At 40.6% G+C, this 14,296-nt stretch overlaps 1 protein-coding gene across 1 annotated transcript; it reads left to right on the top strand.

Annotated features, from left to right (window-relative positions):
• Window positions 1-721: 721 nt before the first annotated feature.
• Window positions 722-8,872, top strand: LOC147234686 (melanoregulin). The gene is made up of 5 exons (XM_086144579.1): window positions 722-1,017; window positions 1,112-1,364; window positions 5,151-5,241; window positions 5,331-5,500; window positions 8,208-8,872. The coding sequence occupies exons 1-5, from the start codon at window positions 941-943 to the stop codon at window positions 8,283-8,285; spliced, it is 669 nt and encodes a 222-aa protein (XP_086000705.1). The 5' UTR covers window positions 722-940; the 3' UTR covers window positions 8,286-8,872.
• The last annotated feature ends 5,424 nt before the right edge of the window (window positions 8,873-14,296 follow it).

Here is a 14,296-nt window from a genome sequence, read left to right as displayed (position 1 = left end):
ATCAAAAGATTAGTAATAACAGTTGAAAATGGCAAAAGTAAATAAATAAATAGATACATACAAATGAATACATATAAATGAAAGTCAAAAATGTGCCAAATTAATTAGAAATTAAATTTCTTATTATTATTCTAAAATTAAACAATTAATAATGTTAAAAAGATCTCCAATAAAACCTTTTTGTTTCAAATTATAATGAAAAGTAAAGTCGAAAACACCAAATTTAAGAATAAAAAAAAAAATTAAACAACTGAAAAACATTAAAAACACAAAATGTGAGCAATACAAAAGTTGAAAAATGGAAAAAAAATATATAAAAATGAAAAGAATATATATGCTTGCAAAAATCTGCACAAATAATACTGACATTTGAAATTTTCTGTCACATTCAGTTACAGCTTAGCAGTTCACCAGGAATATTCAGCTCCATAACTGCACCGACCCGTCCCTCAGCTGGCCAGCAGAGAGCACTTAGATGGCTATTACCTCTTAATTAGAAAAATACCCGCCCTCGGGTGTAGATTAAAAATAGGCCTGTTTGGGAGCATTGTTGGGGTGGGAGGAGTAAAATAAAATAAAATAAAATACTCAGATTTGCATCCAGAGCTGTGAGGACGTGCCTTGGGGGGGGATTTAACCCGACAGCAGCTGCAGGAGCGGCAGCTCTCGTCCCTCCGCTCCGCACCGTCAGGGGTTACTGGCCGGCGATGATTCAGGAATTCCTCCACTCCTGAAACCGTCCTGTGTGGCTTTTCTATCCTGTTGGGATTCACGTGGATAATGTAATTGGTGACCGGCTGCCATTCAGGTCGGCGGGAGGGACGTGTAGTGAATTGCAAATGTTTTCTTTTTTGTTTTTTAATTTGGATTCCCCAGTGACTGGGAAAACTTGCGGATCAGAGTGAAATCATCATCCCTGGAGGTTCCTGGACAAGAGCCAATGGGAGCCCTGTACACCATCTGCTGCTGTCACTTCTACCTGAAGCGCAACAGAGAGGAGAAAAATGCCATTTTACGGTGAGATCCTACAAAACTGTGACATTTAATCTATTCTTTAATAACCCGTCACCCTGCTTTGGAGTCATTTCCTTCTTCTCTCCTGAACCTCAAGAATGAGTGGAGCTTCAAGGCAGCCGGAGCTGCAGTCCAGCGACTCGGACGACAGCGAGACGCAGGAGGAGAGCCTTTTCGGGCCCCGGCTCGCCGGCAGGAGGCCCCCGGGAGCCGAGGAGGGCCGGAGGAGAACGGGGCGCGCCGGCTTCAACGGGAGAGGGTCGTCCGACCTTTCTCCCGCACGGAGGGGGTCCGACCGGGAGCTGCAGGCGTTCATCAGCCTGAGGGACCAGGCTGACACGGCAACGGAGGTGAGGACACACACTTTTCTTTATTGATTTAAAAAAAAAAAAAATCTGAATATATGTCGACCTTCCCGTCGTTGGCCAAAATGGACATTTCAATTTAATAAAAGAAATGAAAATAGCCCTTATTACTCTTTTTTATAGTTTTAAACTAAAAAGATTGATTTGACATGAGCTCGCTTTTGATAATTTTGATCATTTTAATTTTATTGATGATGATCGGAAGCCCTTATGACTCTTTATAGTTTTAAACTAAAAAAAAATTATTCGACAAGAGCTCACTTTTAATCATTTTTATAATGTTAATTATATCGATGATGATCGGAAGCCGCTGTCTGTTTTATGTACAGAAGCTCTAAAGGGCCAAACAAAAAAGAATTGCTGAAAATGCAAATTAATGAATAGAATGTTACAGTATGCCATTAAAATGTCTTTTTGGTATAAACTGTCAATTTTTATGTCTTTTAACTCGCCCTGATTTTTTATGAAACCACTTGCTTTCTGATGCATTTGATTAAAAAGTGACAGGATTATTGGTGCCCTGGAGCAGCCATGCACTCATTTATCGTCCGTTCATGCACATCTCGCCGCTTGCGTGTGGCTTCAGGCCGGTGGGATAAACAGAACGTACTACACAGATGCTATTTTTTAAAAGTCCTCCTCGTGTACTTCGGTGTAATTCAGTAATTCGGTCCCTCGTTCTCTTATCTGCTCGCCTCCCTAATTTAATGAACCAATTACGGGACAGGGACGTACACAGGTTTTAGTGTTCACATCCCTAAGTGAACCAGACATAGATTTTAAATGAGTTATCTTTCCACACAAGGAATGAGGATTTTGCTTCTGCTACTATACGAGTCTGTAGTTAATATACTGTAAATACTGTGTATACATACATACATACAAATATCTTTTATTTTACCTGGTAGAAACCCTCACTGAAATTAAACATCTAGTATTAAAAGTGACCAACACAACAACATGGTTGGGGCAATAAAATGGGCGTAAACAAACTGCCACACATACAAATATAGCAACAATTACAGTATCACAGGTACCAGTTGCGTTGACCAAGGTCAAATCGAGTATGATTTTATTTATAATGCGCCGAATCATAGCCTGGATGTCTGATGACACTTTTCATGTTCCAGGTCCGGATCGGAACTCTTAAAAATGATTTGATAAAACCAAACATTCCCCGATGAGCTAGCACATCTTGGCGCTGGCAACGAGGAAATATCGCCATTTACCGGTGCAGGGGTGAGAGTTGGGAAGGAATTGCTAATAATAACTGTCACAAAAGGTTATATGATAATAGCTGAAATGATATTAGCGGATTATATTTGCGTAAAAGAATATAGTGTTGGGTGTCTGAAAATCAGTCGGAAAATCAGTCGATCAAACAACACCCCATGTGCATCAAGGTGTATCCCTCAGCAGCTAGCTATTCTATCTATTCTATTCTATCTACAGGACTGTCTCAGAAAATTAGAATATTGTGATAAAGTTCTTATTATCTGTAATGCAATTACAAAAACAAAAAATATAATACATTCTGGATTCATTGCAAATCAACTGAAATATTGCAAGCCTTTTATTATTTTAATATTGCTGATTATGGCTGATTATGATTATGACATCTTAATAAAATCCTATCTAAAAATATTAGAATATCATGAAACAGTAATTTTTGTTTTTATAATCGCATTACAGAAGATAAAGAACTTTATCACAATATTGTAGAAGTCTTGTAGAAGCAATAAGGTTTGAAGCCTGTTCTTCTAACAAACACAGGGAGCACTGATGTCAAATAAACTTGTTTTAAGAGAGATAGAAGATTGGAGATTCTTGCCCATTTGACCCTTGGATTATTGTTCATTTATTCATTATTTGCACCGCTTATCATACCCACTTATTCACCCTGGACTGGTTGCCAGCTGGGATAAACTCCATCTCTACCACCCACCTGTAACCCTGAATCGCAGGGTGAGCTGCATAATAAGAATAAGAACAACTTTATTTATCCTGAAGGAAATTGTTGTGCCAGAGTTTCAAGTAAAACATAACAATAATAAATAATAGTAGGAAATTGTATAAACAGTAAAAAAAAAGGAGGGAGAATAAGAAATACAAATAAAACGATAAAGTGTCAAAGTCAAGGCTATAAAGTGTTTTAATGTCTTAAAAAGTACAAAGATTTGAATATTCCCTACGGCTGAAGTCTTAATAATTATGAATAACAGAGATTGAATAAATGGACGAATGTATTCAAATGCGGCCTTGGGGGGAGTCGCCATTCACTCATTCACACATCAAAAAGAGACATACAACCATTCACCCTTTCATTTACATTTCATATCAATAACAGGAAACCATTCATTCACTCATTCAAGTCATATATAGACATATAGCCATTCACTCTCATTCAAATGGCATATAGAGGCATGCAACCATTCACTCACTCATTCATGTGTCAAATAGCTCCATGCAACAATTCACCCTCTCATTCACACGTCAATTAAATACATCGCCCATTCATTCTCTCATTCCCGTTATAGAGACACATGCAACCATTCACGTGCCACATAGAGCCGTGCAACCATTCACTCACTCATTCACAAACCCTTTGGAAACATACAACCATTCACTCACTCATTTAATTCATATAGAGACATGCAACCATTCAGCCTCTCATTCATGCATCATGTTAAAAACATTTTTTGGCTCAAATTATATTTTTGACGAATTGAATCGCTTACTTAACATTTGGCTCTGTTTTTCGAAAAACCTGACAGTCACTCATCCGTTCACACGTCTGGGAAATTAGGATCTCCAAAGAACCCACACGCTTGTTTTTGGACCTACACGGAACATGCAAACACATAGAAAAGACAGAGGAGCGAACCACTAGCTCACCCCCAAACTGCACGATCCGTTACTTATTTATCAACATATTAAGTCTAACAAGCCTAGAAAAGGGACAAATATACTCAGCTTTAGTGGAGCATGGCGTCAGAGGTTTTTTTCCTCCCCCCACCGCCACCAAAGACACACTGAGAGCTGCCAGTGTCCGCACAGATTGAGTTTGACGAACATGTGACACTGGGGCTTCGGTAACGGGGCTGGTAGGAGACAGTGGGACACATTGTACCGATGTGATGTTTCCTCGGCGGGGATGTGGGTCAGCGGCCCAGACCGACGGACGTGCGTGGTAAGACCGTCCTGACGGCGGGTCTGAAGAGAGGATGGAGGCTGATGGCGATTGCAAAATGAACACAAGAGGGAAATATAGGGGAAAATTCACAAAAATGCAAAAACAGCAAGTCACACATTCACCCTGTCATTCATACTTCATAAAGGCATGTACAACCATTCACTCTCTTGCTGACATATCATAGAGAAGCATTCAGATGCTTCACTATGATAGGCTGGCTAAAAATGCTATGCTAAAATAATGCTGACATGAATTATCTTTGCATTGAGGCCCTCTTGGCGTAGGTTTTTGAACCATTTTTTCAGTCTATGTTTTTCCAGGCCCAGCACCCATCCCTAACTGGGCAGCGAATGTGCATGTTTTTTTTCTCTAGACATCATACAGAGACAAACAACATTTCACTTTCTCATTCATACGTTACACACTCCCAAACTGTGTTAACCAGATCATCAGGTGCAACTTTGGGGTTCAGTGTCTTCCGTGAGTGCACGTCGGAAAACCAGAATAGCGAAGAGTTAGCATCATGCATCATTCATGTGTGTGTGCGTGTGTGTGTGTGTGTGTGTGTGTGTGTTCAGGAATGGGAGAAGCTGAACTTTGACATACACACTTTACGTTACGCCCGGCGAGAGGTGAGATCTCGATGGAGGAAAATCCTGCTGCAGCTGGGTGAGCCGTCCGGCTGCCGTCTCCAACCCTTCGTTCAGTTATTCTTCTTGTGTATTTACTTGACTTTTTTGATTTTCACGCCCCTGCAGGTTATCAGCGCGAGGCCGACGCATTGCTGAACGTAAATAGACAGAGTCGGCGTTTGAGCGGCGACAAGGAGAACGTCCGCAAGGCGACGGAGCTGCTGAAGCAGCTGCTGGAGAACACCTCCCTGTTCCTGCCCGGGAGCGGCTACCAGAGCAGATACCTTTACGTCATGGTGAGCACTTACCTTCCAAAGCTTTTTTTTTTTTTTTTTTTTTTTTAAAATCTGCAGTAAAACAAATAAAATGTTGAAATTGATTTAAAAGATAAATCAATAAAAAACCCTATTGAAGTCATACTGATAGCATTTTATTATGATAAAAATACTAAATATAAAATATATTTAATTGGATTTTTTAGGTAAAACATACTACTAATGCATTGAAAAAGTAGAACCCATTAAAAAAAAATTGTATTTGGAAATTCCGCTTTCAGCACATTGTGTGCTAAAGATATTATTGTCCAGCTGGGTTTCATTAATCATTGAGCTGAATTCAATCTTTTCAGCCTTAAAATGTTATCTTGACATTTAAATATCCCGTCTGGGTCATTAACTGGATTAACTTGTCACAAAGGATGGATCAAATCAAGTTAAATGACTAGATTCAGGATCTATGTCTATATGACTTTTGAATAGAATAGAATAGAATAGAATAGAATAGAATAGAATAGAATATTCTTTTAACCATCGGCAGTAAGGCCCAGGGAGGACATCTGTCTACAGCAAAAGACAGACAGTTCCTGGTTGACTTAGGAAGACAGTTGAAGTTCCAAGACACAATAACATCAACTCAGGCCTGATATGGTTCTGATGTCTGAGGCAAACTTTCAAATGGTTCTGCTGGAACTGACGGTCCCCTGGGAAGACAGGATGGAAGAGGAGCAAGAGAGAAAGAGGGCCAAATATGGCTTATTACACAAGCCATGGTTCATCCATGATGGGTTAATTCCAGAGAACCAATTTCCCCACGGGGATTAATAAAGGATAAATGAATTAATTATAATACCCGCCTCTGCCTCGGAAGCAGGGGTGGAAGAAGGCTGCGGGGGCATTTAGGAACCCAGGGGCCACCAAGAACACCAAGAACGCTGGCCACCAAACTGCTCAGTAGGTCTGGATCAAGAGGGGTGACCAATGTCTTGGTTAGCTTCCACCCGATCATCTCCAGCCAGGTCGCCTGGAAGATAAAACCCGAAAAACCCCATGATGCCAGGTCCTTCACTGACGACACCGCGAGGTGTACAATACAACAGAAGAAATCTAAAAATTTACAATAAAAAAGAAAAAATATGAATAGTATATAATCAGTATATGTCTGTGGATGTTCCCAGTCGTCCAGGTCATGGTGAATTCCTGTCGAAATCTTCCTGTCGTGGCAACTGGACTTGAATTTCTTCATTTGAACACGTTTCACCCCTCATCCGAGAGGCTTCTTCAGTTCTAATGCCCTATGGGGAATTTTTGAATATAAATGGCAGGGTTGTGGGCGGATCCAGGTTATGGTTGCTTGTTATGTAAATGGGCGTTGATTGTCAGAAACTAGACCAAACCTGGGCATTTTACGGCCCGCGGGCCACATCAGACTATTTTCTTTGAATATTTTAACAAGTATTTTTCAATCAATATTGAGTTTAGAAACATTTTTTTCCTTTTTATTTTTTTTTTCCAAAATATTGTCGGTTGGTACATTTATATTATTATTAATGATTTTAAAATTGAAATAAAATGCCAAAAAATTGAAATATTTAAATTGCAATTTTCATTTTGTTCACCTAGTTGCCCCGTGCATAAATATTAAATCAGAAATAATTGCCCACCCACTGTAGGGGTGTTATGCTAATAAGTGTGTCGTTCTTTGGGACATAAGGGCAATTTGGGGGAATTTGCCTGGGTTGGGATGTGAAAAAGTAGAGCCAGACAAAGGCGTGAAACCTGTTGGATCACATGGACTGAGGCTCATGTGGAAGTTACCAGAGGCTGCTTCTGCTGGTGAATCTTTCCTGGTTGTTTGGAGGGGGAAGATGGGCCTGGTCCATGGGTGCGAATCCGTCGTGGATATAACGCCGTTTTATGTTTGTGTAAAATCAGTATAAACATGTAAAAAGTGGCAACTAGCAACAACACCTATGGGTGAATGGACGTATGGGTTAGTGAATGAATGAATGAATGAATGAATGAATGAATGAATGAATGAAAAGACATCTTTTGAAAGAACAGCTGGGTTTTAAACACCCAAAATGTAGGGAGCAGAGAAGACCGACGAAATCTCTCCTCCGCACATAAAATGAGAGGATGAATGACTGCATGGCTGTAGATGTGAAAGTGTGAATAGACAAGAATATTCTTTTAATCGTCCCACAGTGGGGAAATTTCAATTTTACACACAGCAGAAAAGTGGATTGTGCCCCTCCAAAATATAAGATCAAATAGACAGAAGACATAATCAGTAAAAATATGTGCAAAAAGTGGTAACTTGCAGCAATGCTTACAGCAGCATCACCTACGCGTGAATGGATGCATGGGTTAGTGAATGAGTGAGTGAGCGAATGAATGACTGAATTGATTTATTAATGATAAGACATCTGCTGAGAGAGGAGCATAAAACAGCAGAACAGCCGCCGACAGGAAGGTTCTGCGAAATCCCCCCTTCGCACATAAAATGAGAAGGTGAATGACTGCATGTCTCAGTATGATGTGTGAATAATTGCATGGATTTATATGACATGTGAATTGAAGGTGAACGGTTGTATGTCTCTATATGACATGTGGCTCCCTTCAACCCTGAAAATGAATGAATATGAAAGAATAAACCCTTTTTCTCATTCATTTTTTTTCTCCTTTTCATGTTTCTCTTTCCGTCACCCCCTTCCTCCCACTGCAGGACAGACTGGTGTCTCTGGACAGCGCCGAGGACTTTGTCAAACTGGCCTCGCTGAAATATCCCAAGAACGAAGCCTGATTTAAACGACTCGAACAAAACAGCATTCATACACACTCTCATGCACACACACCGATGGCGTTGGAGCTGCCACGCCAGGCGGTAACGGCAGAATTTCTGCCTGACTCCTTTTCATGCATGGTGAAATGGAAGGTGGCCGTGCCTGCGGATGGACATTGGCAGTGCCAAAAATGAAGTTTAACGCAATCTATGTCCTTTTTTTTCTATTTCCTGCTTATTTGTTGGTAACACTCCGTTACGTGTCGGTGAATCAAACCTGAGAAACGTTGACATCCCTTGTGGCCTCATTTAATTCACTACTGTGATCAATCTCTCTGTGACAATGTCGTTGCATTGTTATGCTCCTACTTACGGTAAACAAATGCACAAACACAGAGGCTTAATTTGAGATTGAATCGATTAACAGAGACATAATTTTTTCTTTAATTTATGTAAATAAAAAAAAATTGTTCAATTGTTTTCACAGTAATTAGCAGGTGGATGTCACGTGTTGTTTTTTGTTTCTTTAGTGATGAGACATTTTAAATATCATGAAGTATTTGAATTGTTTGCTTAAGTTGCCGTTCTTCTAAAGCTAATAAAGTGTATCTGCCTGTCCCAGAGTGACACATTCAGTGTTTTGTCCAGAGGGTGGCAGCATGCAATTATGGACACAATTCATAATGTTATTGCAGGCAGGAATCTCCTGGAACGCAGAGGCGATTTTCATTCATTCATCATCAAGACCCCTTATCTCACACTCGGGGTCACACCGAGGCAGGAGATGATCGAAGCGGTCATCGGGTGAGATCAGTAAATCCCGGGACCGCATATAAACGTACGTTTTACCCCCTCATTTACATGTCATAAAAAGAAATATAACCATTCACCCGCTCATTCACAAGTAATGGAATTACAATCATTCAACCTTTTATTCACACGTCATATGGCAACAAACATGAGCGGTCATTCATGGGTCATATAGACATAAAGTCACAAAAACAATCATTTATTTACGTGGCATAAATATATATTTTTTATTATTATTATTATTATCATTATTATTATTATTGTCATAATAATATCAATAATTAATGACAAGTATTATTACTATTACATAATTGTTATTGTTATTATTATCATTGTCAGAATAATATCAATAATAATAATAATAATAAGATTATTATTATTAAATTACCATTTTTGTTATTATTATTATCATCATTATTATTATTACCATTATTATCATTATGGCAATAATATTAATAAGGATGATGATTATGATGATGATGATGATGAGGGCAGGAGCAATGACGACAGACGAGATGTGGCTTTTCTATTACATAAGACATGAAATCATTTGTCCAGAAAGAGACCAAGACTAAATTAGCAAGAGTGTGACTTATTTCCAAGAAATATTAAACTCCTAATTCATGAACAAAGGACTTAAATGTGATTTATACGGCCTTTCCTGTCAGAGGCGGCAGCATGTACGACACGCATCCTCGCAACCCAAAGTCTGAAAGCGTGACTTTAATTACAGAGTCTCAAACATCCCTTTCATGGAAAAAAAAAGCAGATAAAACCTCATCGCGGATTCAACTTCAAACCGTTTTTTTTTTTTTTTTTTAAATAATCCGACTTTTACACGCCCACCCGGGCAACCGAACCGCCCCGGGCTTCAAATACAGAGAGAGAGAAGCATCTTTCAGACAGTTAACAATTTTGGTATGTTAGACACACACTCGGGGGAGAAAGTTTACTCTGACCCAGATATTGTTCTCCCCCCAGGTCCTCTCCAAGTTAGGGAAACAGATGTGGAGCCGAGAGAGAGAGAGAGGGGAGTAAAGGATGGGAGGACCAATGGTCTTGCAGTACTGAAAGGCAGTGTGCGGCCTGCACCTTTTTCTCATTACACCACTCCTTGTGTGTGTGTGTGTGTATGTGTGTGAGTTCCACATACATGTGCAACGCTGACATCATCCCTTAACCTTTCACCGAATCGCTATTCGCCCTCTCCACAAAAGTAAGCCCGGGCTGGCGGCCGGCATGCTCAGCGGACCTGGAAATGACGACGGCGAGGAGGGGGTGATTAAGACGACTGATTTTCATGCGCTAAGTTCACTAAGAGGGGGAGCTGGGAGAAAAATGCGAGGCTATTTCTATTTCTTCTACCGGCATTGCTTGGCTCTGCGGCACAGATCCGCACAAAGCGTCACGAAAATCCCCCCGAAAATAATCACCAATAATTGGGTTGGTTGGACTCTTCCACTTGGCTACAGGATTTAGATATTGGATATTTTCATTGAAAATATTTGAAAGGCATCAGACCCGTTTGTCTTTTTTGCCGTTAAAAAGGCCCCATTAGCTTGAACCGAAACATGCTCGTTATTCATATTTTATATATATATTACATTACAACCTCTCTTTCTGAGAAAGCTAATAGTTAGCAGTAGGCTAGCCGCAGGCGTACTCTGCTCATATCCCACGATGCGCTGTCATCATCAATGAACGATAGCAACCTTGCATCTCCTCCCGAGTCCCTGGGCTTGATCCAACCAGGCACCCGTCATGATCCTAATGTATTATTAATATTTAAGCTATTATTGTATCATGTCAGCCAGCACCATGTAACTGTTTGCGCCACTGTTATGAGTAAGAGCTCATTTGTGAAGGCCGCCTGCATTGAGCCGGGACCTGTCCAAGGTTTACATACCTGTAAAAGTCTGTTTCCTCATCACTGTAACCAAATGCTTGTTAGTCGGGTGATGTTGGGTTTCATCTCTAAGAGTGAGGTCCAGACCTGTTCTTCATGGAAAGCGTCATCACATAAATAAAAACTGACTCGATTTGACTGACTGAAACTGACTCAAACATTACTGTATCACTGTTACAAAAAGCTGTGACTGTGATTTTAAAAGCAGGCTAGCGGTAGCGGTGCTACTGTGTGTCGAGGAACCTGCCAGAGCCCGGAGGTCTGGAGAACCACTCTCAGAATGAAGACATTAGCCGACACAAAGTCCGTGGCGCGTGGGGATGAAGTCTGGGGAGAGTTTGTGTGGTTTCCCCATAAAGGGGGCGGCTCCAGACTTCAGGACGGCCTGTTCAGGACCGCAGTCCCTGTGCCCTTAAAAGTAAACCTATGTGAGAGTGACCGCTCAGTTCCAGTTTAATGCTAACAAAAAAAATGTAAAATTGGAACAACAAACGATGGCTAATTGAGGACTATATCAAAAATACATACATTTCAATTGCTAGGTCAGTGCTGGTTCAAGCGGGGGGAAGTGTTTGCACGAAGTTGATAAACACCTAGTCTGCGGTGTCCGGCGTTCGGTCGCCTCGTACGCCGGCTTCGTGATTCACAAGCGCGTGTTTATGTCTAATGGATGAACCACGTCAGGTTTGGAAGTTTCGGTGAGTAAACAAACGCCTCAAACCCAAGGACTCAGATTTGCGGTAGCGCAAGCATTTTTTTTCTGATTAGTTACCCCCAGGAGTAACTTATTTGAGTTTACATGAGGGAGCCGGCCCCCATCCCTCAGTTAGCCATTCACACTGTTTAGACTAAAAGCCTCCTCACCCTCAGCCCAAAAAGCTAAATTCATGTCCGAAAAAAATATGGATGGAATATTTTGTACAGTGAATACAGTCTGGGAAATTATTTTAAACTATCAAAAGACAAAAACTTCATTGCTTCTTATGTGGCTAAAACTGTCAGGTGAGCAGATGTCAAGTCACGGTAGAATACAGGAAGTGATGTCCAAGAAGTCATGAGAGGTAAAGGCAATAGTTTGGTTAAAAGCTCAGGTATCTATGATTCCATTTACACCACAATGTTCTGTTCAGTTTTCAGAATAGAATCTCTGTTCCCTGTAGGAAAGGTCAGAAGCGTTGTCATCCAAAGACCAGGCCACGAGGTTTTCTGTTGAACCAAAAAAATCATGCTTGGTAGAAACACTTCTTGTCTCGGCATAATAAAAGATGTGGTACATTGGCAAGTGTAAACTTTAACAAAAGTGACCGACTGAACCTTTATACGACCTGACACCTAGGGTGACTAGGGGCAAAGGCTGAGCCTAAACTATAAGGGTGGGTAAATTCCAACCGGATGTAGACTGGGAGTCATGCCAGTCCAAATACTCTAGAGTACTCTGGAATACTTGATTACTCAGGGGTCCACCTTTGTTGTTATTGTCAACCAATTGTCATGTCAATTGACCAAAAGTTTGAGAGCTTGTTTGAGTTGTTGAGAAAGTTTTCCTATATTGCTTCGCAAGAAAGTTTCTTTGCTTTCGGACTCGGATTTAATGACCAGCTGGGATTCCTGCCTGTATCTTCTTTTTTTTGTAGCAGATGTTGGCTTCATCCAGGCATGATCTCCAGCTCTCGCGGGAGCAATTTTGCAGTTTAATACGAATCAGCGGCTGGGATGAGAATTAGCACCTCCAAACTGCAGTCCAAGGTTCCACAGCCAAAAAAAAAGGTGGAGTGCCCCCTCTGGGTCAAGGATGAGGTCCTGCCCCAAGCGGAAGAGTTCAAAAATCTCAAGGTCTTGTTCAACTCGGAGGGAAAAACGAAGCATGAGATTGATGGGTGTATTGGTGCAGTGATATGGAGTCTTCATTGGTCCTTCTGGGCTTTCCCACAGAGATAGGGTGAGAAGCGAGGCCGTCCGCTGCTCCTTTCCATCCAGCCCAGGCCTTTGGTCAGGATGTCTACAGGACAACTCCCTGGTGAGATGTTCCAAGTACGTCCCACTGGTAGGAGGCTTCAGTGAAGACCCAGGATGGGCTTGGGGGAACAGGTCAATAGGGTAGCCTAGGATCATCTTGTGATTCACCAAGGAGAGCTGAACAAAGTGACCGTGGAGAGGGAGGTCTGAGCCTCTCTGCTTAGGCTGTCGCCCCTGCTACCCAACCATGAGTAAATTTGCAAAAAATGGATGCATGGATGGACGGACAGTTGGATCTCCATATTTTCTGACCATCTGTTTTCAGCCAAAGCTAACAAGACCCATATCCCATATTTGCACGTACACCTTCTGAACCCTTGATGAACTGCATGTCTTGAGGGATTGACGTCCGTGGCGGACGTGGAACAAATTGCAAAAAAATGAAAAAAAAAAAAGACAGACTGGACAATTTGCAATGGAAACAAAAAAAAACAACAACATGAAAATCATAATACTAAGCATAAATTTTCATGAGCATTGCAATTGTGCAAAACTTTTTGCATTTCAAAGGTTGCTCCACATGGAAACTCCTTCCTGAAAAACCTGTACTGACATCATTAGGAATGCTGAATCATCACATTTCTTTTTATGACTTGCGTCTTAACTGTCTACCCAACTGACTCACCAACTGATGCACCAAACAAATATCACTTACGCATTAAAACACGTCCCCTGACCGGATCTTATATTTTATTTTAGTGTTTCCTACCTGCGGTTTTCAGACTTTTTAATTCCCCTCCCTTCTGCCACATGGTATCTCAAAATCTTAAACTTTACAAAAAAGAAAAAAAAAAAAAAGAAAAAAATCAACCACTTACTGTAAATTGTAATAATCTATCTGCATATATATTCATAACTGTGCAATATTTCATTTCATAACAGCTGCATGTACAATATTTTTCATACTCTTGTGCACTCCTTATCTTTCACTTGGTACTTAAGACCTTAAGACACTTTATCACTTGTATTGTTTATCACCTGTCTTCACTTGTATTTCTTTTTTTTTTTAATTTTTTACTATTATTTATTATTGTTATGTTTTTCTTGTAACTCTGGCACAACAATTTCCTTCGAGATAAATAAAATTGTTCTTATTCTTATAAAACTTTTTTTTTTTAAAGATGATTTGAGATAGGATGATGCCAACGAGAGAGCTGTTTACCTCAGTTGGGCTGGTCCTCCGTTTTTAAAATTTTCCCCGATCCCAACAGTCGCCATTAAACTGGGAGCAAAGGATGCATAGATACCAGATGCAGAATGTGTGTGTATGTACATACTACATACGCGTCTATGTACGTTA

This window comes from Fistularia commersonii, chromosome 4 (assembly GCF_037954325.1).
Source record: "Fistularia commersonii isolate RoL2024-O1a breed Wild chromosome 4, RoL_Fcom_v1.0, whole genome shotgun sequence".
NCBI classification, from domain to species: Eukaryota; Metazoa; Chordata; class Actinopteri; order Syngnathiformes; family Fistulariidae; genus Fistularia; species Fistularia commersonii.
This window is presented reverse-complemented; position numbering and strand designations above follow the sequence as displayed.